The sequence below is a fragment of the Zootoca vivipara genome, chromosome 4 (assembly GCF_963506605.1).
Source record: "Zootoca vivipara chromosome 4, rZooViv1.1, whole genome shotgun sequence".
NCBI classification, from domain to species: domain Eukaryota; kingdom Metazoa; phylum Chordata; class Lepidosauria; order Squamata; family Lacertidae; genus Zootoca; species Zootoca vivipara.
The window spans coordinates 25,932,244-25,957,162 of record NC_083279.1 but is presented as its reverse complement, the minus strand read 5'-3'; the positions used below and the strand labels follow the sequence as shown (position 1 = coordinate 25,957,162).

The following is a 24,919-nucleotide window of genomic DNA, read 5'->3' as shown; positions in this document are numbered from 1 at the left end:
CAGGTTTTAAATTGAACAAATCAAAAACTAAAGTATTAGATAAAAAATTGAATAAGGAAGAGAGAGAGAAATTGCAAGAAATAACTGGTTTATCTTTTGTTAAAAAAGTAAGATACCTTGGTGTTGATATGACAGCAAAAAACCTAAACTTGTTTAAAGATAATTATGTGAAATTATGGAATGAAGTTAAGAAGGATTTAGAAACGTGGACCAACCTGAAACTGTCCTTGTTGGGCCGTATAGCAACGATTAAGATGAATGTATTGCCAAAGATGTTGTTTTTATTTCAATCATTGCCAATAATTGAAAAGTTGAGTTGTTTTAAGGAATGGCAAAAGGTGCTTTCAAAGTTTATATGGCAAGGGAAGAAGCCAAGAATTAAATATAAGATATTGACTGATGACAAACAAAGAGGAGGCTTCTCTCTACCTGACCTAAAAATTTATTATGAAGCAGCTGCCTTTTGCTGGTTGAAAGAGTGGTTCACATTGGAAAATGCTAATATTTTGGATTTAGAAGGTTATGATAATGTTCATGGTTGGCATGCATATGTGTGGTATGATAAGGTTAAGGCCCATGGAAGCTTTAAAAGACACATTGTCAGAAATTCATTGTTCAAGGTTTGGTCCAGATATAAAGATTTATTAGAAAGAAAAACGCCAAATTGGCTTTCGCCTCTGGAGGCCAAGGTTCGAAAAAGGTTAAATATGGAGACCGGTTGGCTGAAATATAGAGATTTATTGATTCAAGATGGAGACCAATTTAAATTAAAAACATATGAGGAGTTGAAAGGTAAATTGGATGATTGGCTCCAATACCATCAGATAAATGAAGCGTTTAAAATGGATAGAGAAATTGGTTTTCAAACTGAGAGGTCAAAGGTGGAAACAGAATTGTTAGAACCTAAGACGAAAATACTTTCGAGAATGTATAAATTGCTGCTAGAATGGCATACAAAAGATGAACAAACTAAAAATGCTATGATTTTGTGGGCAAAGGATGTGGGACATAATATTATGATGGAGGATTGGGAGAAGTTGTGGAAGGAAAATATTAAGTTTACTGCGTGTAGCTTATTAAAGGAGAATATAATGAAAATGATGTATAGATGGTACCTTACACCAGAAAAGTTAGCAAAGATTTACCACAACGATAACAAATGTTGGAAATGTAAGAAAGAAATAGGTTCATTTTACCACATGTGGTGGACATGTCCACTAGTGAATGACTTCTGGAATAAGATTTATAATGAACTTAAGAAAGTGCTAAAAGGCACATTTGTGAAGAAACCAGAGGCATTCCTAGTGGGCATTGTAGGGAGGGAGATTCCCAAGAGAAAGGTATCTTTTTTCATGTATGCCACTGCAGCAGCGAGACTTTTGATTGCTAAATATTGGAAGCAGCAAACGTTACCAACGATTGATGAATGGCAGATGAAGATGATGGAATTTATGGAATTGGCAGAGATGACCGGACGAATCCGCAACCAGGGAGAACAAGCAATTGAAGAAGAGTGGAAAGATTTTAAATTGTATTTAAAAAATCATGTTAAAGTAATATTTTAAGAATAGAAATTAGGTGGTAAATAAACCTGTGGATTAAGTGAAGAGGTTATTTTAAATTAGAAAATAAGAAATTTAGTATTAAAAGTGAATAATTAGAGGTAGAATTTGCTAAATTAGAAATGTGTTTGGGATACACAGGGACGGGAACCCAAGGAGGTCCCAATATACACTGTGATAAAGATAAGTTATACAGTTTCTTTTTATTCTCTTATTTTGTGTTGTTTCTTCTATGTTTTTTCTGATTTTTGTATTTTTGCTTTTTGAATTTGTATTTTCCCCACCCTTTCCAATTTTCTGTAACCCTTTTTCTACTGTGAAAATTAATAAATATCTATATACTAAAAAAAAAAAGAGAAAGGCTACTCTAGGAATAGGAGGAACACGACACTGTTGGTTCACCTGGACCTCTCAGCAGCTTTCAGTACTGTTGGCCATGGTATCCAACTAAATCATCTCTCTGGGAGAGCCAAAAAGTTACGTTAGTGAGATTGTTTGAACTTGATCTGTGATCTTCATTGGTTAGAAGTGGCACACAAACTATCATTGCCTCATTAGCTTCACTTCACCAGAGAGTTCACGCTTCAACACATGATGCTAAAACAAAAGCTGGCACAGCTCTTGGTTGGGTAAGCAAATGGCTTCCCTATAGAAGCTGGAAGTTTTCATGCAGCGATACAGGAGTATTCCAGAAGGAATAACAGATGTGTTTCTTTTTTTAAAGGAGCATTTAACTGTTCCAGATGAAGTAACAATGTTTGCTAAATAGAGATAATGGAGAAGTCTCATCCTGAATGCTAGGAGCAGGGGAAAACAAATAAATTCCTCTTTTATCCATACGCTTGCTCTTTGCCTGTGCATGGATGAGAGACTTGGATACCGAACAGCCATCATTAGTCACAGTACATAGTGTGAATGTATATCTGGAAAAAGACAGAGAAGTTTTGGAGGACATTAAGCTATGCTATCTGGCCGACAGCCAAATAGCCCATTAATCTGGATCCTTTATTTGGGGTATTTTAAAGCACCTGTTCCAACTGAAGATCAGCATCTGGCATGGAACCTAAAAACAGCAGAGATCTTAATTATGACGGGGGGAGTGGTGTGATTGTTGTCTCTACCACCGAGAGAGCAGTATGAAGCAATTCTGCCCCATCTAATTGTATTTGTAATGCTGGGGGCAGGTGGACAATGACTAGTTACATTTAGAGAATATTCTTCCCCTTTCACTTAATTCCCCCCCCCCAATTAGGACATTGACAAATATAGATGTTTCTCATATAGATGTAAAACAACAACAACCAGAGAGTAGACAATAATAAGAAAAATTTGAGGGGTTTCCCCCGCACACACTTTTGTGAGGGGTAAGCTAAAGGTAAAGGGGCCCCTGACCATCAGGTCCAGTCGTGTCCGACTCTGGGGTTGCGGCGCTCATCTCGCTCTATAGGCCGAGGGAGCCGGCGTTTGTCCACAGAAAGCTTCTGGGTCATGTGGCCAGCATGACAAAGCTGCTTCTGGCAAACCAGAGCAGCGCACGGAAACGCCGTTTACCTTCCCGCCGGAGCGGTCCCTATTTATCTACTTGCACTTTGATGTGCTTTCAAACTGCTAGGTGGGCAGGAGCTGGGACCGAGCAACGGGAGCTCACCCCGTTGCAGGGATTCGAACCGCCGACCTTCTGATCAGCAAGCCCTAGACTCTGTGGTTTACCCCACAGTGCCACCTGGGTCCAGTTTTGTGAGGGGTACATGGAACGAAAATGTACAGCACATATAATTAGAAACAGGGCCGTCTTAAGCATATCGGGCGCCCGGGCGCCGTGGTGCGAAGATCACTCTGGCGCGCCCCCCCGCCCCGTTTCCCATCGCAGCTGTCTCGCGGGCGCAGCGCGTAGCACCGCTGCAGCAGGTGCAGCCGCGCGGCGCCCCCTGGCGGCCCGGCGGCCCACCCAGCCTTGCCTTAGAACTGGCCCTGATTAGAAAAAAGTTGAGTTTTTGTTCACTTTTGTGAGGGGTGCATGGAACTAAAATGTACAGAACATATAATGATCAACCGAAGTTAGAGATCTCTGATCAATGGACATAAATATATGGGGACACTGGTGACTTATTAACTGTGCATTGCATACTAAATGTTATAAATCTGATCCAGATTTTGTGCCCAGTAATGTTTGGCTCATGGTGGAAGAATGGAAACAGGGAGATTCTTTTCACCTGTTCCTCTTTGCATTCAGCCCACTGTGCCCTTCAAAAATCTGCTCCTGAAACTGCAAGACTCTCCAGAATAGCATGAGCATGGGTGGGAGGCAGAAATGGGATGAGGTCATCATTAAAAATTACTTCCATTCCTGCAAAAGAAAGAAACCACTGGATTTCAGTGGCTTCCATGAACGGGAGGAATATTTCCATTTGCAGGAGAGTCACTTTGGACCCAAAACTTTATATTTATTATGTAGTATTTATATATCTATTTAGATGTATATTATGCATGCTACTAATAATAAAATACTTCAATTAAAATATTTTTAAGAGATGGGAAATCCAGATACCCATTTTTTTGCAGGGGGAGTAGAATTTTATATTTAAAAAATGAAATGTGTTATTTTTTTAAAAGCATTTAAATACCTTCCACATTAGGGAAAGAAAAAATTGCACATTTGCCTCTATTTTACCTATCATCGGCTAGTTCTGAGTATGTTATACACACTTTTTATTACATAAACTAATCAGAGGCTTTGCATAATCTGCATTGACTGGTATTTTGTTTCCCTCTTTTATTCCTGAATAATTCTATAATTAAGGTAGAAGGGTTTATGCAACTTTCACGTAACCACCAGTGAGCAAAACCATTAATAAGTATGTTGAGGATATAAGGTACCGTATGTCATTCCTGTTGTCATTTGATAGTGCTTAGGTTCCTGGGAAACTGAGAAGAGCACCTGCTCTGAAAAACCGGTTTTCCTTTATATGATCTTACTGTGCTTCTGCTGACTTTAAATCTATTTCACAGGCTGAAAACCACAGTAGTTTAGGTTCACTCAAGGACCTGTGCATGCCCAGTAGGTTTTTAGACTCTTTCCCCCCTTGGGCAGCCATAGCTGATTAATCCTATCTACAGTGTACTACATCTACCTTTTTAGTCCTAAGGAACCAAAATACCACCTCAATTAAATCCTTAATTGTGAGGGGCAACCTAAGGGAATTATTTTGTAAAACCACATCCTAGAACCTCCAGGCAGATGGTGGTGTTTAGAGGATTGCTGGAGGTGGGGAGCTAACTTTTGGCAAAACCATCCCCCCCCTCTCTGTGTCACATACACACACTCTCAACCTGACCAGCTGCGACTGCTGCAGGCCATCAGGGGCAACAGGATTCCTGAGAGGGCTTTGAGGAAAGTGGGAAGGAATAATCTTATTGCCGTAATGTTTTCCCACAAAGTGGTCCTGGAGGTTTTCATGAAAAACTGCTGGGCAGGGAGGAAGCTAGACTACCTTCCTTCTCCCTCATCTCTTTGCCCAGAAACCCTTCAAGTTCTGCATCCAGCGCTTCCTTTCCACTCAGTGCTGGCAAAATTTGCTTCTGTCCCTTCAAGCTCCAGCACATAATGGGGGCCTGTCACCTGAGGGCTCCCCCGCCCCTCTTGGGGAAGGCACCATATTTGTTACTTTATTAAGGCCAGCACGTTCTGTGAATGTTTTATTACAAACACTCTTTCATTCCCACCCCCGTCTTCCCAGGTTTCAGAAACAAATTTCATTTTACTAATGGAAAACGGTTCTCCTACCTGCAGAAGGCCTGACCTTTCGCTTGGATTGTACATTTTTTCAAGTAACAATACATTACGGAGGCCGTGTACCGCTGAAGGGAGTGTGATGGGCTGCCGCGTTTCAAATGCTTGAGTCCTCAGAGAAAGCATTTGGGAAAGCTGTAGGAGCCTAATGAGGTTTATATCACCTGACCGCCATGCCGCCACCCCTGTTGACTGGAAAGACCGTGTTTTAATGAAGCAGCGCCTCCAACACCTGCAGAGCCTGAGTGAGATTTATTGTGAGTTCTGAGCGCTGACTCTTTATCCTGGCCTAGGAGGTTGCAGGAGGAAAAAGCCTTGGCAGCAGCACATACAGAAGACCAAAACAGCTGCCCTCACCACCAGCGGTGGTAAAGGCAGAATGGTGTGTGTGTGTGTGTGTGTGTGTGTGTGTGATAAAATGTTGATTATATATAAAGTAACAGAGTAGTTTACAGCTAGGAAGCTAAATAACTTCTAGGTGATTTATAACTTTTCTCTGTAAAGACTATACAATGTCCAGACTCTTTATATTCAGAAGAACGTAACTTTCATACGCAGGTGGCGCTGTGGGTTAAACCACAGAGCCTAGGGCTTGCCGATCAGAAGGTTCGCGGTTCGAATCCCCTTGATGGAGTGAGCTTCCGTTGCTTGGTCCCAGCTCCTGCCAACCTAGCAGTTCGAAAGCACGTCAAAGTGCAAGTAGATAAATAGGTACCGCTACAGCGGGAAGGTAAATGGCGTTTCCATGTGCTGCTCTGGTTTGCCAGGAGTGGCTTTGTCATGCTGGCCACATGACCTGGAAGCTGTATGCTGGCTCCCTCAGCAATAATGCGAGATGAGCGCCGCAGCCCCAGAGTTGGTCACGACTGGACCTAATGGTCAGGGGCCCCTTAAGCTTTACCTTTCATACACATAACTGAGAAGAATATATTTGCAATCTCATACTTATTCACTTTGTTCCTTATAGAGAGCTACTGCACAGGTTTCGGAATGTTCCTGAGTTTCACCTCCGAGAAACCATGACACAACACGGTCCTCAGCAGCATCCAGAGAAACCTCTCTCAATAGCCATTCTCCCTCACACACACACACAGAGAGAGAGAGAAGCAGGAAAACAGTTAAAAATGACAGTCACTGGAATAAGAGTCACAATAGAATGCCTAATTAATTAATGTCCTTCACCTCAGGCTGCAAAATGTCTTAGGCCAGCCATGCCACTGCCCACTATCCATGTCCCAGCATTTCCTCAAAAAAGACTCCTCTGTCCTCCAACAGCAATTCAAAAGCCATCTTGTCCTGAGAGAAGAGGGAACCTGATTTAAGAATGTAGCACAAAAAGAATGGATTTTCAAAGATACCCCGCTGCTCTGGCTCATCTTTTCCGACGTAATGTATAATTTTTACTGATGCTTGAAAAGCAGTATATAAACGCATAAAATAAATGTGTTGGATGAGCTCAGTTCATCTTCACATCGAGCTGGGAAATTGCATTTAAAGCGATTAAGGCTGCAATCCTATATAAACTTTACGTGGGAGTAAGTCTCTTTGAACTAAATGGGAATTGACTAAATAGACATGCCAAGGATTGTCTGTGAACCAGTCAATAAGTTAAGGAAATGTTTAAAAGAATCAATGGGGATTTGAGCCTGGTCAACTTGGTCAACTTTGCCCTAAACCCACAACTCTCCATTGCACACACTGGCTTCCCTATGCATAGGGGGCAAATCTTGGTTCACTGAGCATAGCTGCCAAGTTTTCCCTTTTCTCGCGAGGAAGCCTATTCAGCATAAGGGAATTTCCCTTAAAAAAAGGGAAGACTTGGCAGCTATGACTGAGTGGCTTTGAGCAGATCTTAATCTTTTAGTCTAACCTACCTCACAGGCTTGTTGTGAGGATAAAATGACACGGTGCCCCATGAGTGCTCTGAGCTGCTTGGAAGAAAGGTAGGATACAGATGAAGCGTTGATAACTTAAAATGCCACCACTACCTGGTGCTAACAAGTACCGGTAGTTTAGTGGTGTGATTCCTCCACTGACAATTAATCATGCTTGGCAGTGAAATTCTAGGCAGGTCTGCTCAGAAATAAGTGCCTCTAAATTCAGTGGGGCTTACTCCCATAAAAGGGTTCGATTCCAGGAAAGTAAGAACTTCTGCAGCAGAAATCAACAGAGTGCTTTCAGAAGCAGCCACTAGAGGGAGATTGGATTAGTATAGTACTGATGCTGCGGACAAAACACTGAGTTTGTAGGAAATACTACATCTCAACGTTTTAAACAAAGTAGCTTCTCTTACACGCTGCATATTGGTGAAATTTAATAGAAGCAAAGCAACAATTACAAAAACAAAACCAGGTAAACGGGTTTAGCAGCTGACCAATCCATAAAGAGGGCAAATCTTTTTTCAAATCAATCCCACGGTTTTAATTTCCTTTTGTTTGCCGAGATCAGAGAATTAAAACTACCGGTACAAGATCCTGGTTTCCCGATACTTCATAAATTGGAAGCCTGCCCAAGAACATTATAATTGAATTCATTTAATAAAGAAATAGAAGGTTCTAAGGTCACCTTTTCCCAGTATGTATTACTTTTAAAAGTTAAATATAGCTGAAACTATATATATATATATATATATATATATATATATATATATATATATATATATATAGCAGTTTATCAACTTAAACACTGAAAATCAATAGATCTAATTAAAGTAAAAGCTTGCCATGGACGTGATGAGAGCTTTTTGGCATGACAGCACCATCAGTGGCATAAATTTTTTTTGCTCTTTCCTTCTCCTTCTCTTTCCATTATATTTATTGCACTTTTGTACTGACTGTTCTCTACAGCCTCTTCTTTGACTATCTAGCTAAAATCCCTGTCAAGCTGTTCTTGTACTTTCACAGAGGTCAACCTGTGCTCAGAATAGCCCTGTCAGAGATCGAGGGTACCAGAGTCTGTTAGTGAATGGTAGAAATTAATAAACAGTAGTATTTAGATAAATTTGGGATATGAGGGGGAAATACAAGCTGCAGAACTGAGCCAGGCAATATATTTCTAGGGTAGCTTGTGTTAGCTATGCTTATATTGTTGAAGCCTTCTGCTATATTTACTGTGATGAAACTGAAAAAAAGAGATACTGGATGGCAGGCTGAAAATCTTCTACAGAAAATGGAAGAATTTGAATTCATTTTCATGCTTCACATTTAGACACATTTGCTAGTCCCATTTCTTAAAGTTGGCAAGGCACTCCAAAGTTCACAACTTTCATTGAGCACATGTGCAAATATTTACATCTCACTGTTGCAGTTTGTATCAAACACTCAGGCATAGCTGCCAAGTTTTCCCTTTTCTCATGAGGAAGCCTATTCAGCATAAGGGAATTTCCCTTAAAAAAAGGGATAACTTGGCAGCTATGCACTCAGGTTAATTTTGACGAAATTGAACAGCAAGCAAAATTTACTTACCGGTAGGATACAAAATTGTCAAAAGAAAGCAGAGTATGAAAAAACAAAGCAATAATAAGACAGGACCTAAGGCCATAGACGAACTTTCTCCAAGAGACAAGTTTAGGGTAAATTCATTTATCCCTGTCATGGATATTCTTGCAGCCAACCTAGACAGAAAAGCAACAGTATATAGAAGTGTCATTGGCAATTTGTCATTTTTGGTGAACCTCCAAGCAACCAAGGAACAGATTCAGAATGGCGTCAAGATGTTGATGCATGTTGAGTTATCCAAAGGATGTTGAGCTTAGTCTAGTTGATGAACCCTTGCACTTCCACCTGTACGTCAAACAAGCTAACCCTGAAAAAGAAAATTTCAGCCACAAAGATATGTACAGTGGTACCTCGGTTTATGAACACAATTGGTTCCGGAAGTCTGTTCATAAACTGAAGCGAACTTTCCCATTGAAAGTAATGGAAAGTGGATTAATCTGTTCCAGACGGTCCGCAGAGTACTTAAACTGAAGCGTTCATAAACTGAAGCTAACTTTCCCATTGAAAGTAATGGAAAGTGGATTAATCCATTCCAGACGGGTCCACGGAGTACTCAACCTGAAGCGTACTTAACCCGAAGCATGGGTGTAATTGGTTCCGGAAGTCTGTTCATAAACTGAAGCGTTCATAAACTGAAGCGAACTTTCCCATTGAAAGTAATGGAAAGTGAATTAATCCGTTCCAGATGGGTCCGCGGCGTTCGTAAACTGAAAATTCGTAAACCGAGGTGTTCATAAACCGAGGTTCCACTGTATCAGATAATATTCCAGGAGAAAATTCAGAGAACTTTTTCAAATGTGGACACAATTTTCAGATTGTCCTTGTGTTTAATGGTTACAAAGAGTTTAATGGTTACAAACTCTTCCTGTGTTTAACGGTTACAAACTGTACCGGTGAAAGATCATTTTTCTAGACTAAAAGGGATAAAGAATGTTCTACGGTCAACAATGTCCCAAGATCGATTGTCTTTATCTCTAAGCATTAACTGATAAGTTCACATCCAAAAGAGCTAAAAAAAAACTGTTCTGACTTTGTATACAGTGCAATGTAATAAGATAGCTATGATTGTCCTATGAATGTTCTCTGTGAAGATCTTCATTAATTCTTTTGTAGTTGTATTAAAGGTTATAAATTTACAAACAATCTTTTTATCAATGCTAACATTTCATCAATGTCATACTTTCACTGAGAAGATAAAAAATAGAATGAGGCTTTGTTTCTTGTGATCAGGTGCTATTAAGTCTGGGCCTCCCAAAGTCTTCTAGCTCAGGGCTTCCATTTGCTTTAATCCAGACCTGCTCCCAGGGTATGTGGCGCCGGGTGTGCCTTTCCTCAACATTGAGCAAAAAAACCGACAAGGATATCAAACATTATCTTTCTTTTATATTCACGCATTTCCATTCTGTTTAAACTAGGGATTAACGTATTATCTTGATGGTTGCATAACCAAGCATTGGATTTCCTCTTGAAGGTTCCAGGTAGAGAGAGGCGAACTGGCAGGTAAAGAGGAATGGTTATGTGCAAAAGCAAAATCTGTTGCACCCACAGCACTTACTGGCATTTCATTAGCACAAGTCCTATTTAACTCAATGGAGCTTCATGCATATTTTTCTCTCTCTTCTTTACCCCAGTTCCTTCCCTAATACCTTGAATATCTGATTAATTGCATTCTCCATTAGTTAATCTTTACACTGTGTGAACACTTTATTTGAGCACAGTATTTCGGTTGTCCAGATTAAGAGTTAGGTAAGCAGTATACAAGAGGGTCAATGCAAAATGCTGCAGGTCAATATTCACTGAAAATCTCAACAACTTTCTGAACGGAAGGCTCTTAGAGGAATTCTTATACTGAAATGAGATCCTTTTGCTCAAAATGTTTGTGTGTGTGGAGTTTCTAAGGGTGCATCCTCACAACGGTTTATTGAAGCATGCTGCCACTCATGGATGCAGTAACCCACAGAATTGGTATTTTCTGCCCAATCATAACCACTTTAACTCAGTAAGTTTTGACACATTCAGTGGGACTTACAGTGCAATCCAGCCAAACATAATAATTTTTAAATGGCATTAATTTCAGAGGAAAAATTCTGCACGTGCTTAAATCTCCCTTGCTGAAATCAACCCAACATTAAGGCTGCAGTCTTGATCTCCCTTATTAGTTAGTTCAGACCGTTTAACTTAGTGGGATGTCCGAATAAATATTGCGTAGAATTTTGCTGCACAGTGATTGATTTTTGCTGCATCATGCTCTAACCGCCTGATAAGCAGATTTAGGGTTGCCGTTTTTTTAGTTAAGAGCACATAAGTTTAAGAACAGTATGTATATGTTTAAAGTGGGAGTGTAAGTTAATTTGAAATGAGCAAGAATTCAATTTGAAACGAAATAGTGGCAAGAAATGGAGAGGAGTCTGAAGTCACCATTTGTGGGAAATATTTCCATCTGGGGCATTAACCCATGAAGATAAGGTGAAGAGCAAAGTTCAAAAAGCTACAGCACATGACACCTCTGTTGCTATTGGCTCTTTCTGAAACACCTTCTTCTCCACCTCCTGTTCCACCTCCTTTTATTTCCCCATTCACAAGAGAAATTTAAGTTCTCTCCAAATCCTCACACTACTCCTGTGTCCCTGTTAGGTGGTAAGAGTACTGTACTCCATCCCACAGTTGTGCCACCAACAGGCAGTTTCCAAGGACGTGGATTTTTCTTGTAGCTCCAAGGTTCAGAACAATACCTCGCTTTGAGAAAAAGACTACATCCCCTTTACAGGGCCAAGACATCCAGCTGAGGGGAAAGTGTACAAGGTATTTAAGAGAAACTCCCAATCCCCCTTCCAATTTGTGTTGTGAGTATCTGGCTGTGGCAGAGATGAGGGCCCATAACGTAGTGTCAGAGCATAAGTCTTGTGTGCAGAATGTTTGCTAGGTTCAATATTTGGCATCTCCAGTTAAAGGGATTAAATAGTAGATGATGGGAGAGGTGATGGAGGGATGCTGCCAGTCAGATCAGGAAATGCTGGGTTCAATGGACCAATAGTTTGGTGTAAGGCAGTTTCATATTGTATTTATGTTGTTTCTACCTATGAGTGGAATTCATTTTCATCATACTATTTCTGTTGCTCCATCAGCACAAGCATTTCTGCTGGAACAATCCACCTCTCCTCCCCTTGTGTGTTGCTCTGGAGGTTCTTCCAGCCCCCCAGAGTGAATAAGAGGGATGTGTTGGGAGGTTAAAGGCCCCATTGCACTAATAGGAGGCATTGGGTTTACTTCCCCTACCACACTGGTTTCAATGAATCCAGCCCAATGCCTCTGAGTTCTATGGAGAAACACGCAAAGTTCTATACCCAACACTATCAGAAATGTCCTGGTCTATTTGATTGGAAAATTAGAAGCGTGGGTGGTGCTTTGAGGCCCAGTGTATGGCTTGAACTTATGTAGTTGGTGTGGTCTTGGGCAATTTACTTGAGCCTCAGCATTATTCTGCAAAACTGACGTTATACTGCAGTAGCAGGTGCAGGTGCAAAGGAGTAACTTGGGGGATAAGATCCCACTGCTGCCTTGTACTCAGTTTGTGGTCTTGGGAAAGTCCCATATGTCTCCACATTAACCAGCCAAATGACTAAAGCAAAGCACAAAGGCCTGACCCTGGGCTTTGTCTCCAGCATCTGGTACTCAGCAATATGTTGCCTCAGAGCATGGAACCCATTTAATATCATGGAGGACAGGTGGGGCTTTGAGGCACAGAATGGCAAGGAGCAAGCAGGAGGAGCTTTGAAGGAGTGGAGCTACAGACAGGAGTGGCTAAATAAGGAAGGAAGGAAGGAAGGAAGGAAGGAAGGAAGGAAGGAAGGAAGGAAGGTACATAGCTGTCAAGTTTTCCCTTTTCTCACGAGGAAGCCTATTCAGCATAAGGGAATTTCCCTTAAAAAAAAAGGGAGAACTTGATAGCTATGGGAAGGAATGGTAGGAGGGGCTTAAGTGAGGAACTTGTAGTAGCAACACTTCTTGGCGGTGTTAGCTGCCACTTCAGCTGGTTCTTGGCCCAGGTCCCAGGTATAAAGTAATATTCTTCTTTAAAGGAGAGCAAAGCAATCGCTGAAGTGCACCTTCTCCATGCCCTTGGAAAAGATGAAAGAACTGAAGCTGGACTGGGATGTGAAACGATTTGAAGTTGGTGAGGTGGATGGGATTCCTATGACAAAGGAGATCTGTGACACGTGGCATAAAATCTGGGCTTTCCAAGCCAAGCCTGATGACCTCCTCATAGCAACCTATGCAAAGGCAGGTGAGTATGCAAGCAGGAAACATAAGGAGGCCTAATTAGGCATCTTTGACTTACCAGGCACATAAAGTGACCCAAGACTTGCAGTAGTTTCCGCTAGATCTTTGCATCGATTGGATGCAACACACCAGAAAATTATCCCATAAACATTTTCAAGGAGTTCAGAACCTCCTGGCGAATTGTTCCCATTGTACCATATTTTAAAATCTCTGTTAATGCATTTGTGACTCATGGATTTGCAAACAGGACCTATTGTTTATAATGAATGTGGATGTTGCCTGCTTTCAGTAGATGGTAGTATGATTCATAGTGATACGCCTTGTGATTGCTTGTCACTGAAAGCACATAATGTTGTTGGACCAAAAAAAGGGTTTCAAAAGATAACATTAATGACCCAGACAAATTCAGGCTGAACATGAAAGAGTTGAGGATCTGTAAGCCAATGCATAATGTGGAAGCTTTCAAACTTTATAGCCTATGTACTATTTTTGCAAATGCATGTTTCAAATCCCAACAAAAATCTTCCTTTGCTTCTTTTCCTTCCTCTACCCCATAATCTCTCCCATACAACCTTTTCAACTTTAAAAGGGGGGCTTTGGGCTGCTATTATAAATACAAGTGCGAAATGTGTGGCCTGTCTCTCATGAAGGATATGTGTACATGGACAGTATACACAGGAAAACAGCCAGAACCAATGGCCACTACAAACAGCAGGCATGTGAAGAAGGTCACACCGTCCTGGTGGTAGGTGATAAGGTTCATAAGGCTTTTCTTGTATTATAGGGTGGGGGACATAGCTTTAAAATTAACATATATTCCTTATGCATTCTGCACTCTCAGTTGACAAGTGTACCCCCCCCCCCCATTTATATTTATCTAAAAGCAACATTTGTTGTTATTTGCTTGACAAAGGTCTGTATAGTTAAAGCTATGGTTTTCCCAGTAGTGATGTATGGAAGTGAGCGCTGGACCATAAAGAAGGCTGATCGCCAAAGAACTGATGCTTTTGAATTATGGTGCTGGAGGAGACTCTTGAGAGTTCCATGGACTGCAAGAAGATCAAACCTATCCATCCTGAAGGACAGATCCTGAAGCTGAGGAGTCAATACTTTGGCCAGCTCATGAGAAGAGAAGACTCCCTGGAAAATACCCTGATGTTGGGAAAGATTGAGGGCACAAGGAGAAGGGGATGACAGAGGACGAGATGGTTGGACAGTGTTCTCGAAGCTAACATGAATTTGACCAAACTGTGGGAGGCAGTGGATGACAGGAGTGCCTGGCATGCTCTGGTCCATGGGGTCACAAAGAGTTGGACACAACTAAATGACTAAACAACAACAACAATCAGCATTGAGCTAGCCAAACCATCCGTTGCTTTTAGATGGGAGATGTGTATAATGTGGACTCGAATATTTTCTGGCTCCAGTCCATGAAAAATTATGAACTCATAAATCTTGTGCCAAAAGGCAAAACTCTTCTTTTGTTTCCGTATATTACCAGGTACAACATGGACACAGGAGATTGTAGACATGATCCAATGTGATGGCGACATTGAGAAATGCAAGCGTGCTTCCACTTACGATCGGCAACCTTTTATTGAATGGGTGCTGCACAAGACTTTGCCCACTGGTAAGCGCCAGATCTGCAGGTCAACTTGTATATAATTATCAGATAAAATATTGCTAAGAAATTCAAAAAAATATCCATATTAAGAAAATGGAGTGGCTAACATGATCCAGGATTATTTGCTGGAATGTCATATTTCATTCTGAAAGAGGCAAAGCGAGTGTCAGAAAAGGACTGTTAGGAAGTCAATGCTTATTTTATTTTCTTGTCACTCGTTTTAACTGCCAAAAGCAGAAAATTGCTCCATCTTCTCCTTCCCAAAGCCGTACTGTTGTTGTTTTTTTGCTTTGAAAAAATTATCAAGAAACAAAATCACCTAAAATATATCATGAAATAGAATAAAGATATGAATGAAAAGAGAAAAATAGAAAAGCAGTGAACAAATTGTCCTAAGAGGAGGGTCAAATTAGCCATGAGGTCATCAGTGGCTCGGATGACGCTGAATGTTCCAGACAACATTCTGAGACTAGATGAAGATATGAGATCATTTTTTTCAACGCCCCTGAAGGCAAAGCCCAAAGGACACTGAAAGGAGATAAACATTTATGTTTTCCACTAGGCTAAGATCTAGCAACACATTAGCATTGCATGTGGGTCTTGGAAAGTCTGGTCTGTAGCCCTACAAAATGGTATTGGATGGATAAAGTTAAAGAATACTGTAGAATAACAATGGCTTGTTTCTCAGGCTTGGATAAAGCTGAAGCCATGCCCTCACCAAGAACACTGAAAACTCATCTTCCTGTACAACTGGTGCCTCCGTCATTTTGGGAACAAAACTGTAAGGTAATGGGTTGGGCACGAAGCTTTGCAAGCATGCCCTGGAGTTGGTTTCCTTTGAATGAAGTCACTGGACACTGATGGTGTTTCTGTAAAATCAGAATTTATTTACAGATACTGTATATACAGATGCTAAGCATAAGAGGGGGGCACATCATTAACACTCCAACATAAAGTGGTACCTCGGGTTACAAACGCTTCAGGTTACAAACTCCACTAACCTAGAAATAGTACCTCAGGTTAAGAACTTTGCTTCAGGATGAGAACAGAAATCGTGTTCCGGCGGCGCGGTGGCAGCAGGGGGCCCCATTAGCTAAAGTGGTGCTTCAGGTTAAGAACAGTTTCAGGTTAAGAACAGACCTCCGGAACGAATTAAGTTCTTAACCAGAGGTACCACTGTATCCTACTTCTCTATTAGGTTTCCTGATATGGCTCCCCAATGCAGGTCAGGTCTCTGTGTCCCTTTCAGTCTCAGTGCTATTGTCCTCTTTTTCTTTCTTTTTCTTTCTCTCATACCCTCCAACATTTCTCCAAGGAATATAGGGATGCCCTATTCAATAACAGCAACAATAACAACAATAAATGTTATTATTTATACCTGCGTATCTGACTGGGTTGCCCCAGCCATTCTGGGCAGCTTTAAACATATACAAAACATAATTAAGCATTTAAAAAAAGAAACTTGCCTATACAGGACTGCCTTCAGATGTCTTCTAAAGGTTGTATAGTTACTTATCTCCTTGGCTCGGGAGTTGCATAACTTCATACCCTCTGATGAAAATAGGGATGTCCTAAGGAAAAGTAGGACATTCCAGGACCAAATGAGAAATTGGGATGGCTTCTGTAAATCCAGAACTGTCCTTGGAAAATAAGGACACTTGGAGGCAATATAGAGGAACATGAGTCAGATACCACTAAAATGATCTAGTTCATGTTTAAGAACATAAGAAGAGTTATGTTGGCTCAAACCAAAGACCTATCTGGTCTAGCATCCTCTTCTCACAGTGGCCAACCAGATGCTTATAGAAGCTCAAGAACAGGATATAAGAACAATAGTCCTCTCCTGCTGTTGTTCCCCAGAGACTAGTATTCAGAGACATACAGCTTCTAATATGGGATACCATCCTGACTAGTAGCCATTGATAGCCTAAACCTCCATGAATTTGTCTAGACCCCTCTTAAAGTTCTCAAAGTTGGCGGCCATCACTGCATCTGGTGGGAGCAACTGTTGTGAAGAGGCAATTTCTTCTGCCTGTCCTCCTGAGTCTTCCAAAATCGAACGTCACCGGACGGTCCTGTGTTCTAGTATTATGAAAGTGCACTTGCGCTTTCTCCACAGGCGAATAATGGTATCTTCTCACTTCTATACCCACCGCAGGTCATCTACGTGGCAAGAAATGCCAAAGACAATCTAGTTTCTTATTATCACTTCCACAGAATGAATCAAATGATGCCTGAGCCAGGAACATGGGAGGAATTTTTTCAGAAATACATAGATGGAAAAGGTGAACGGAATGCTTTGCGCCAAGTTTTCTACATTATTTTTTTTTAAGAACTCAATCATTTATCTTTGTATTTTAAATTCAAGTAGCAAACTGATAATGGGAAGTTAAAAACTTTTTGCCAAACACCGCATGTGGCTCCTTTCTAGTTAGAAGGGGACAAACAAACTCAAGCTTCGTTCAGACAAGGTGCAGCTGCTGCAGCATATAAGGCCAGCTTCTGATCTGGGAATAAAAGCGCAATCTGTTTTAGATGGGATTGATTTATGAGCCAAGGGAGGAAGCTGGGATGAGTGGAGCAGAAGGTATCCTGTTTAGGAAATCTCCTGCCTGTTCCTCATTCCATAAGGGAATGTGCCCCTTGCTCCATTTTGCTACAGTCTTGATGTTGAGGCAATTATCTTTTTTATTTAGGAAAAAGTTGCCAAGCTTGAGCACGTTAAATGTTCTGAGTTTGGGTGTGATTTGACAGTTGTTCCATCATAACAAACTCTGATCATAGAGTTATCCAGCTTAGTCCCCTGAATTGGTGTTGTCTAACCACGACCTGGGAATAAATTAACTGTTTTTGCGTTTGTTTGTTTGTTTTTTAAAATGTATTTCCTGTCATTGTAGTCATGGAACTGTTTGGCCCCAGTGAATTTTCTTCTGCCGTGAACAAGCTGACCTATATTTTGTAAATCCGTAACATCTCCTTGTTTAAGTTTATAGTCTCTTTAGTCTGTGATATGAAATTTTTCCTTAAGACGCTTAATTCATTTTTTATCCCTTAGTGCTCTGGGGTTCCTGGTATGATCATGTAAAAGGCTGGTGGGAGGCGAAAAATAAGAACCGGATTCTTTACCTCTTCTATGAAGATATAAAAGAAGTGAGTGTTTATTTTTAGGCTTCAGACCACAAGCGAGTTAACACTAGACTACAGGGATTGAAACCTAAAATTGATTTAGTATAGTAAACATGTGCAGGATTGCATTGTTGATTAACAATTGTTTTATTTTCCTATTCCTGGTTAATTCCTGGATTTAATTCCCTCCCTTTCCACAGAATCCAAGGTGTGAAATTCAGAAGATCCTGCACTTCCTGGAGAAGGACTTGGAAAAGGAGGTTCTAGATAAGATAATCCATTATACACAATTTGAAGTCATGAAAGATAATCCCATGGCAAACTACACCTTTTTGCCTCAAGAGATACTGGACCATTCAATCTCCCCATTCATGAGAAAAGGTGCTATGGGGGGGGGGGTCATTGTTTTTCTACAGGGGTGCCGCTCAGGGAGCAGAAGGCCTCTATCTCCTGCACTATGGTCCTGGTCTCCTGCTTTTCCCCCTCCTTTTGAAAAACCTTTTTTTTTAAAGCTTGGCTGGGTGCAATTCAGTGGGAGTCCAATCACAGGCCAGCTTTATCTGTTCTCTAGTGGTGTGTTGATCTGTGCTTGCTGGATATTGTGTGTACAGGCAACCCTCTTTTTGCAGGGGGGGTTCTGTTCCAGACCCTAGCACACATCAGCAGAGCATGCGTAAGCCCGTTCCGCCATGCTCCAACCTGTTCTGCCCCTTTTAATTACGTCTTTATGACGTTTGGGGGATACTTTCAGGTTTGGCGCCGTACGCATGTGCTCAATCGCCCATCATTTGGATGCCCCTAAATTGAGAGTTTCCTGTGATGATGGTATTGAATGGGGACAGAAGACTTGTAAGCACATGCAATAGTAGCTGGTTGGTGTGGGGAGGCAGAACTGCACATGAGAGAGAGGAGCTGTATTAGATGTCTGACAAGACTTGCTTTAGTTTTAATATGTACATAAGCAGCAGTTCTCTCCAAGCATATGAAGGTGTGTGTTGGGGACTGTGCCCCGAGTTTTTTTAAAGGCCTAGTAATACTCCTGTTTTCCAGGATTAAACCATTTTTCCTATGTGCTAATGGTAGTTTGTTCCCAATAGTTGTGGGGTTCTTTTGCTAGTATCTTCCAAATTTGTGACCTTTGAACAGTAGAATTAACTTTTTTAAGTGAAACTGAATTTTCTTTGTCTTTTGTTTTCTCTGCTCTAGGAACTGTTGGGGACTGGAAGAACCATTTTACTGTGGCACAAAATGAGAAATTTGATGCAGAGTATAAGAAGAACATGGCAGGAACTTCTCTGACTTTCCGCATGGAACTTTAAGCAGGAACAGTGTAAACTCTATTATCCTATTAGTATGTTACATTATTTAAAAGCACAACCTTATAGAATACACATTTGCCTGAGAGCAAGCCCGATTAAACTCAGTATGGCTTAGTTCTGAGAAGACATGCATAGGATTGCACTGCAAAAGTCTTAACCCATCACACTTTCTTGTACAAATCCTTTTATACTTGCTGGTCTTCATTATCTTCTTCAGTATAAAGTATACTGTAGCAATCATTTCAACCTAAAATGTGAATTGAAGATGGAGCTATGTTGATTGACAAAAGGGGCTTCTGCTTGCCTAGTGGCAGTTTCCCCACCCCCCACTCTCTGTCTCTAACACTGAATTTGGGAAGTAAATTTTGTGTGTGTGTGTGTGTGTGTGTGTGTGTGTGTGTGTGTGAAGCAGAAGTTTGGAAAGGTTTGTCCTTGGAGTGAAAAGAGGATCCTTTCATCCCTTCATTCTTTTTCATATTCAAAGTGATTTCTTGTGCCAATTCCTAGGCTTCCCAACTGGGTTATTTTAGGAGAGAGCAGGTGGGGGACTGTCCTGGAAGCAGAATGAAAAAGAATGCTGGAATGGGATCGAGAGTTTCCCAATCCAGCATCTTCTTCTCTTCTGCCTCTGAGGCAGCCCCACCTCTCCCATTTCTCCTTGAAATGATCCATCCATCCATTCTCCACTCCACTCCACTTCAAATGAAATAAATATATCCTCATGTCCAGTACAGTATTCACTCCTGTCTCCCTTGGTCAGTTTTTGTCCTCTCCTCCTCAGACTTGCTCAGGAAGAACAAAAGGCCATACAGGAGTTGCTCTTTGTGGCAGAGGTGGCAGAACATGCTCTGTCTGCTCATCTCGTGCCACATGCACATGCACACTCAACCCACTCTCCTCTTGAGCCCAATCCAGTTGTTTCCCTTTCTCTGCACTCCCAACACTGAACCTTGGAGGTGGAGGTTAAATAGAAGAGGTGGGGAGGTAGGGGAAAACACCTACCACGTCCACCAGTGTCTACACAAACAGTTGCCAAGACAGGTGTGGGAGAGGGGAGCTTGACAGGCACATTTGCAGGACATTGTGGGAACCAGGACCTTTGCAGGCACCATGTCGGCAAAGCTCGGGTAGGCAGTGCTGAGCTAGAGTAGCCTACCCCAAAGGTGTGATGAGGTGTGAGGCAGCATCCTGCATTCCTGCCACAAGGCACCAGGTTCTATCATCTTCAAAAATCAATACATGGAAGAGAAAATATGCTTAGGATGTGAGCAAGCATTAATATTATACTGTGGGACAAAGCTCCTTGTGACACTTAGAGATGCGCTTTGACCCTTCTGTGGTCCCATTATAAGCTTTTGAATCTACTGTGCTATTCACTTTACGTGGGCTCTATTTTTGTTGTTAAGGCGATCATTGTTCCACCTTGTAATCCACTGTGTGATGCAACAGCTCATTGTTTTATTTTTCACCCGCTTTTACCCAAAGAGCAAGCACGGCCACTGCAAAAGTCTCTCTAACTACATGTGAACGAACTGCGGGAAAGGCTCCAGGAGGCGAAATATGCATTTCCCCCCCCATTTATTTATTTGTTTTGTTTTGCAGCACAGGAAAATCTTTATTAAAAACTAATAAATAAAAAGTGTGTGTTCGCGGTCTGATCCATTCCAAGAATCAAAAGGACTTTGAAATAAGCAAATATAAGCAACTGAAGATGCTGGTGGGAGATTTATTTATTCTTTAAAAAAACTGTACAGCCAAGTCTTTCAGGGATGGCGTTGATCTCGCCTTTCCGGCCGCCCTCCTCCTCTTCCCCCCTGCTATTATTTCCTCTGCACTGTCATGATGAAAGATAAAAAGAACTCGTGGGGTAAGGGGGCGTGGCTTGAGAGGAGGCAGGCGAGAGGCGGAGGGAGGGAAGAGAGCCAGGCCGGGCCGGTTGCCACGGCGACCCAAGCAGAGAAGGGGAGCCGTCACTCTGGTCAAGCACCTCCTCGTTTCGCTGGCGTCAGAAGCGCGCGCGCTGGGAGAGCCGGTGACGAAGGCGGAAGTGCTGCCAACTGAGGCGCTGAGGGAGCAAACGAGCCTGCTTACCCTCCGCCGCAATGGAGGTAAAACGGGGAGGGGGAGAGGAACTTGGGCGGGGGGGGGGAGGGAGACGGAGGACGTGGGCTCTGAGCTTCCCCCTCCTCACCCCTCATTCATAGAGGGGCCTCCGCCTCCGCCACTTGTGGGTTCTCCCCGTTTCCCAAGTGGAGGGTTAGCCCGGGGATAAGGCTAACTCGGGGTTTGTGGTGTGGGCTGCCTGGTTTGGCTTCGTCTCCTGCTTTTGCCAGGAGCGTGGAATCTCATAGAGCCGTAGAGTTGGAAGGGACACCCGAGGGTCATCTAGTCCAACCCTCCTCAACTAGATCTCAGCTAGATCATGCATGATAGGTGGGCATCTTCCCCAAACCATCCCCGTTCAGACAAGTGTCTCCCTCCCTCAACACAGGAGTTGCACAAATAATAATACAGTAATAATAATAAATAAATTATTTATTTATTTATATCCCACCATCTGGCTGGGTTTCCCCAGCCACTCTGGGCAACTCCCAACAGAATATTAAGAACACGATAAAACATCAAACATTAAAAAACTTCCTTAAACAGGGCTGCCTTCAGATGTCTTCTAAAAGTCAGATAGCTTACTTCCTTGACATCTGATGGGAGGGCATTCCACACTACCGAGAAGGCCCTCTGCCTGATTTCCTGTAACCTCACTTCTCGTAGTGAGGGAACCGCCAGAAGGTCCTCGGAAAAGGTAACAATATTGGTCAGATGCTAGGACTGGAATCCTGCGAATTCCAGGAATAAGTTCCACTGAACTGTGCGGGGCTTACCTCTAAGCACACCTGAGTAGAATCGCACCTCTTAATCAGGTTGGACCCCCCCCCAAAAAATGTGGTACCGTATATGTAATGTAAGGCCTTCGTATTGGCCTCTGCTGCTTTGCTTTTAAAGCAGCAGCCTGATATACGCAGAAGTTAAATCGGTCAAGGTGTTACTGGTATGGAACAGCGTCTCAGAGAGTGCAAGTAGAGGACCTTGGTTTAGGGTGTGGTGGTTTTTTAAAATTACATTGAACCTTAGCTGATTTTAGGTAAATGTAAAGAATCTCTTAGCAACGAACAAACACACTCCTATAGATCCACAGTATGGAGAAAAGATTACCGAGGAGATTTGTATGAAGCACAGTGAACACCATAAAGCACTGTATGGATGCTGAGTGCAATTCCAATCACTTTACGTCTTTGGTAGGAACATTTATTTGGTAAGCCTCAGTGTGCCAGACTGCTGTTAAAAGACACAGAATGAGGGCTGAAAAGAGATGGCAGCCGTAAACCAGTGTTGGAAACAGAGATGAAAGCTTGGAGCTAAATGGAACCTTGTCTAGGTGCGTTTTTTTATAACAAGAATACAAAGCTGGAAATGAATGAACTGCAGCTGAAATATGTTCATTTTCCACATAGTCTAGTCCAGGCATCCCCAAACTTCGGCCCTCCAGATGTTTTGGACTACAATTCCCATCTTCCCCGACTACTTTTACTGTTAACTAGGGATCATGGGAGTTGTAGGCCAAAACATCTGGAGGGCCACAGTTTGGGGATGCCTGGTCTAGTCCAGTGTTTCTCAACCAGTGTGCTTCCAGATGTTTTGGGACTACAACTCCCATCATCCCTAGCTAGCAAGACCAGTGGTCAGGAATGATGGGAGTTGTAGTCCCAAAACATCTGGAGGCACACTGGTTGAGAAACACTGGTCTAGTCCTTCCCCTGCCCACCCCCCCTAATATTCTTAAGAGGGTCTCTTTTCCAGTCTTCAGAGAGTAGTTGGAAGTGGGGAGGCAGAAAAAGGTCATCCTTTCCTTCCACTCTGTAGTTTTAATCTGAAATCTTAGGCTCAGAAACTGCTTGCGCCAATGAAATTCCCTGTCGCAAAATGTGCCTAGAACAATGGGAGTTTTGAACATTGCCCTAAACCAGGCGTGTCCAAAGCCCGTTTCGTGAGCCTAATCTGGCCCTCCGGTCGATTTAAGCCGGCCCCTGAGTAAGTTTTATTTCCTGGGCAAAATTCCCCCCAAAGCACCACAACTTCAGTCCTAAAAACTTTGGTCGGCCCTCATGTATGTTCACTTCATCAAATCCGGCCCTCTTTGAAAAAGGTTTGGGCACCCCTGCAACATCTGCTGGCACTATGAATTCAGCATTCGAACACTGGAATGAAACAGGGTGGATAAACTACATCTTATTTTAGCAAAGTTAGCTTTGTAATTGTAGTGACTAGGCCTTGGAAACATTTTTATTCTTCGCGTTGTTGTGAAGTATTAGAAAATATGAATGCCATGTTTATATACTGAATGGTTAGCATAAACACACAACTATCTGTGCATTCCAAAGATTAGAAATAAAAAGTATCTCTTTGTGCATGCAAAAATGGATGTTTGTATGTTTTGGAAACAACAATGGTGCTGATTACAAGGTAACAAGATCAGCTGGCGATGAAAATGGTTTAAAACTAGTAGAAGGTTGAGAAGGTGATTAAAGAAGAAGAATGAAGTGGTAACATCAGGAATATAATTGACATATGCTTGCAACGAGAGCGGGAAACCAAATTATTTTTTGAAAAAATGTGTTAAATTTAAATAATTTGGATGGATTTGTTAAAATTTGAAAACTAATAAAAATTAATATTTAAAAAAGAAATAGAAAGTACCCCTTTAGATTAAGTTGCAAACTACAGTGCTACCTCTAGTTACGGACTCGATCCGTTCTGGGGTGCCGTTCACACCCCGAAAAGTCCGCAGCTAGAGCGCCACTTCTGCACGCGGCGCAATAGAGCGCTTCTGCGCACGCACGAGGTGTGCAGAGTGCTTTTGCGCATGCACTTCCGGGTTTGCCGCATTTGTATCCTGAAAAAACGCAACCGGAGACTTGACGTAACAAGAGGTATGACTATATTCTACACATTTTTCTAATAATCCCAAGCTGTTTGACGTGAACATGAAGCCCTGTGTTGTCATCTGGCAATTTAGGGTGGTGTTCCATTAACATACTTTTGACACCCACCCAACTCGCCTCCTTTTCATTTGATCCAGGTGAGGCAGAATACCATACTCCCTGAAGAGACACCTGTCATCTAGCCAATAGCTTATCAGGTCCCAGAAAACTACTAAACACTTAGAAAGGAGTAAGCTGCACTGAAGACTTAATTCTTAATGTATTAAGTTATTGAATTGCTCTTTATGCAATTCTGTGTGTGCTAACCTGGGATTGTGCAGTAGTGGTCTTTTTATTTGCCTTTGCTGTTGACTCTGCTATTTTTTTAATAGTCATTGTATCTGCTTTAATAGTGTTATTGCTTTAAATGGTCTCTTTATTGCTGTAAGCTTTGAATACACTTCGGGGTAGAATGGTAGTGTAGGGTTGGAGAAAGAAATAATAAAATAGTCTGCACACACCAGGCTTTTATCTGTAATTTTGTATGTTTCAGCTGCAAGATAGTGGTCAAGAAATGGCAGCTTCGCCTTCCACATCCACAACAGGCAAGTCAAAGGTAAGGTTTCCTTACAAATATAATTTGTTTCAGTAGTAATAGATGGACAAAAGGAGGTCTGTCTGTAGGTGACATTAAAAAATGCTGCATTTTCAAATGTAAGAATTGGCTCTGCTTTATTTGCAGAA

At 41.9% G+C, this 24,919-nt stretch overlaps 2 protein-coding genes across 2 annotated transcripts in view; both read left to right on the top strand.

The window, feature by feature from the left end:
- The first annotated feature begins 11,444 nt into the window (after positions 1-11,444).
- On the top strand, positions 11,445-20,818 carry SULT1C4 (sulfotransferase family 1C member 4). Its single transcript, XM_035114840.2, has 8 exons — positions 11,445-11,651; positions 12,929-13,134; positions 14,632-14,760; positions 15,443-15,540; positions 16,913-17,039; positions 17,810-17,904; positions 18,081-18,261; positions 19,087-20,818. The coding sequence occupies exons 2-8, from the start codon at positions 12,963-12,965 to the stop codon at positions 19,197-19,199; spliced, it is 915 nt and encodes a 304-aa protein (XP_034970731.2). The 5' UTR covers positions 11,445-11,651; positions 12,929-12,962; the 3' UTR covers positions 19,200-20,818.
- A 379-nt stretch (positions 20,819-21,197) lies between these two features.
- The window catches only part of GCC2 (GRIP and coiled-coil domain containing 2), a 31,991-nt gene continuing 28,269 nt past the window's right edge, over positions 21,198-24,919 (top strand). Inside the window, exons 1-2 of the mRNA XM_035114839.2 lie at positions 21,198-21,307; positions 24,729-24,791. Of these exons, the coding sequence (XP_034970730.2) occupies positions 21,302-21,307; positions 24,729-24,791 (69 nt within the window). The 5' untranslated portion in view covers positions 21,198-21,301. The remainder of the gene's footprint in view (positions 21,308-24,728; positions 24,792-24,919) is intronic.

Excerpts from the sequence above, each read along its gene's own strand:
- SULT1C4 (XM_035114840.2), top strand. The coding sequence starts at position 12,963 with ATGCCCTTGGAAAAGATGAAAGAACTGAAGCTGGACTGGGATGTGAAA. Across the intron at positions 14,761-15,442 it reads GCACAAGACTTTGCCCACTG|GCTTGGATAAAGCTGAAGCC; the intron begins GTAAGCGCCAGA and ends CTTGTTTCTCAG. Across the intron at positions 17,905-18,080 it reads TCTATGAAGATATAAAAGAA|AATCCAAGGTGTGAAATTCA; the intron begins GTGAGTGTTTAT and ends CCCTTTCCACAG.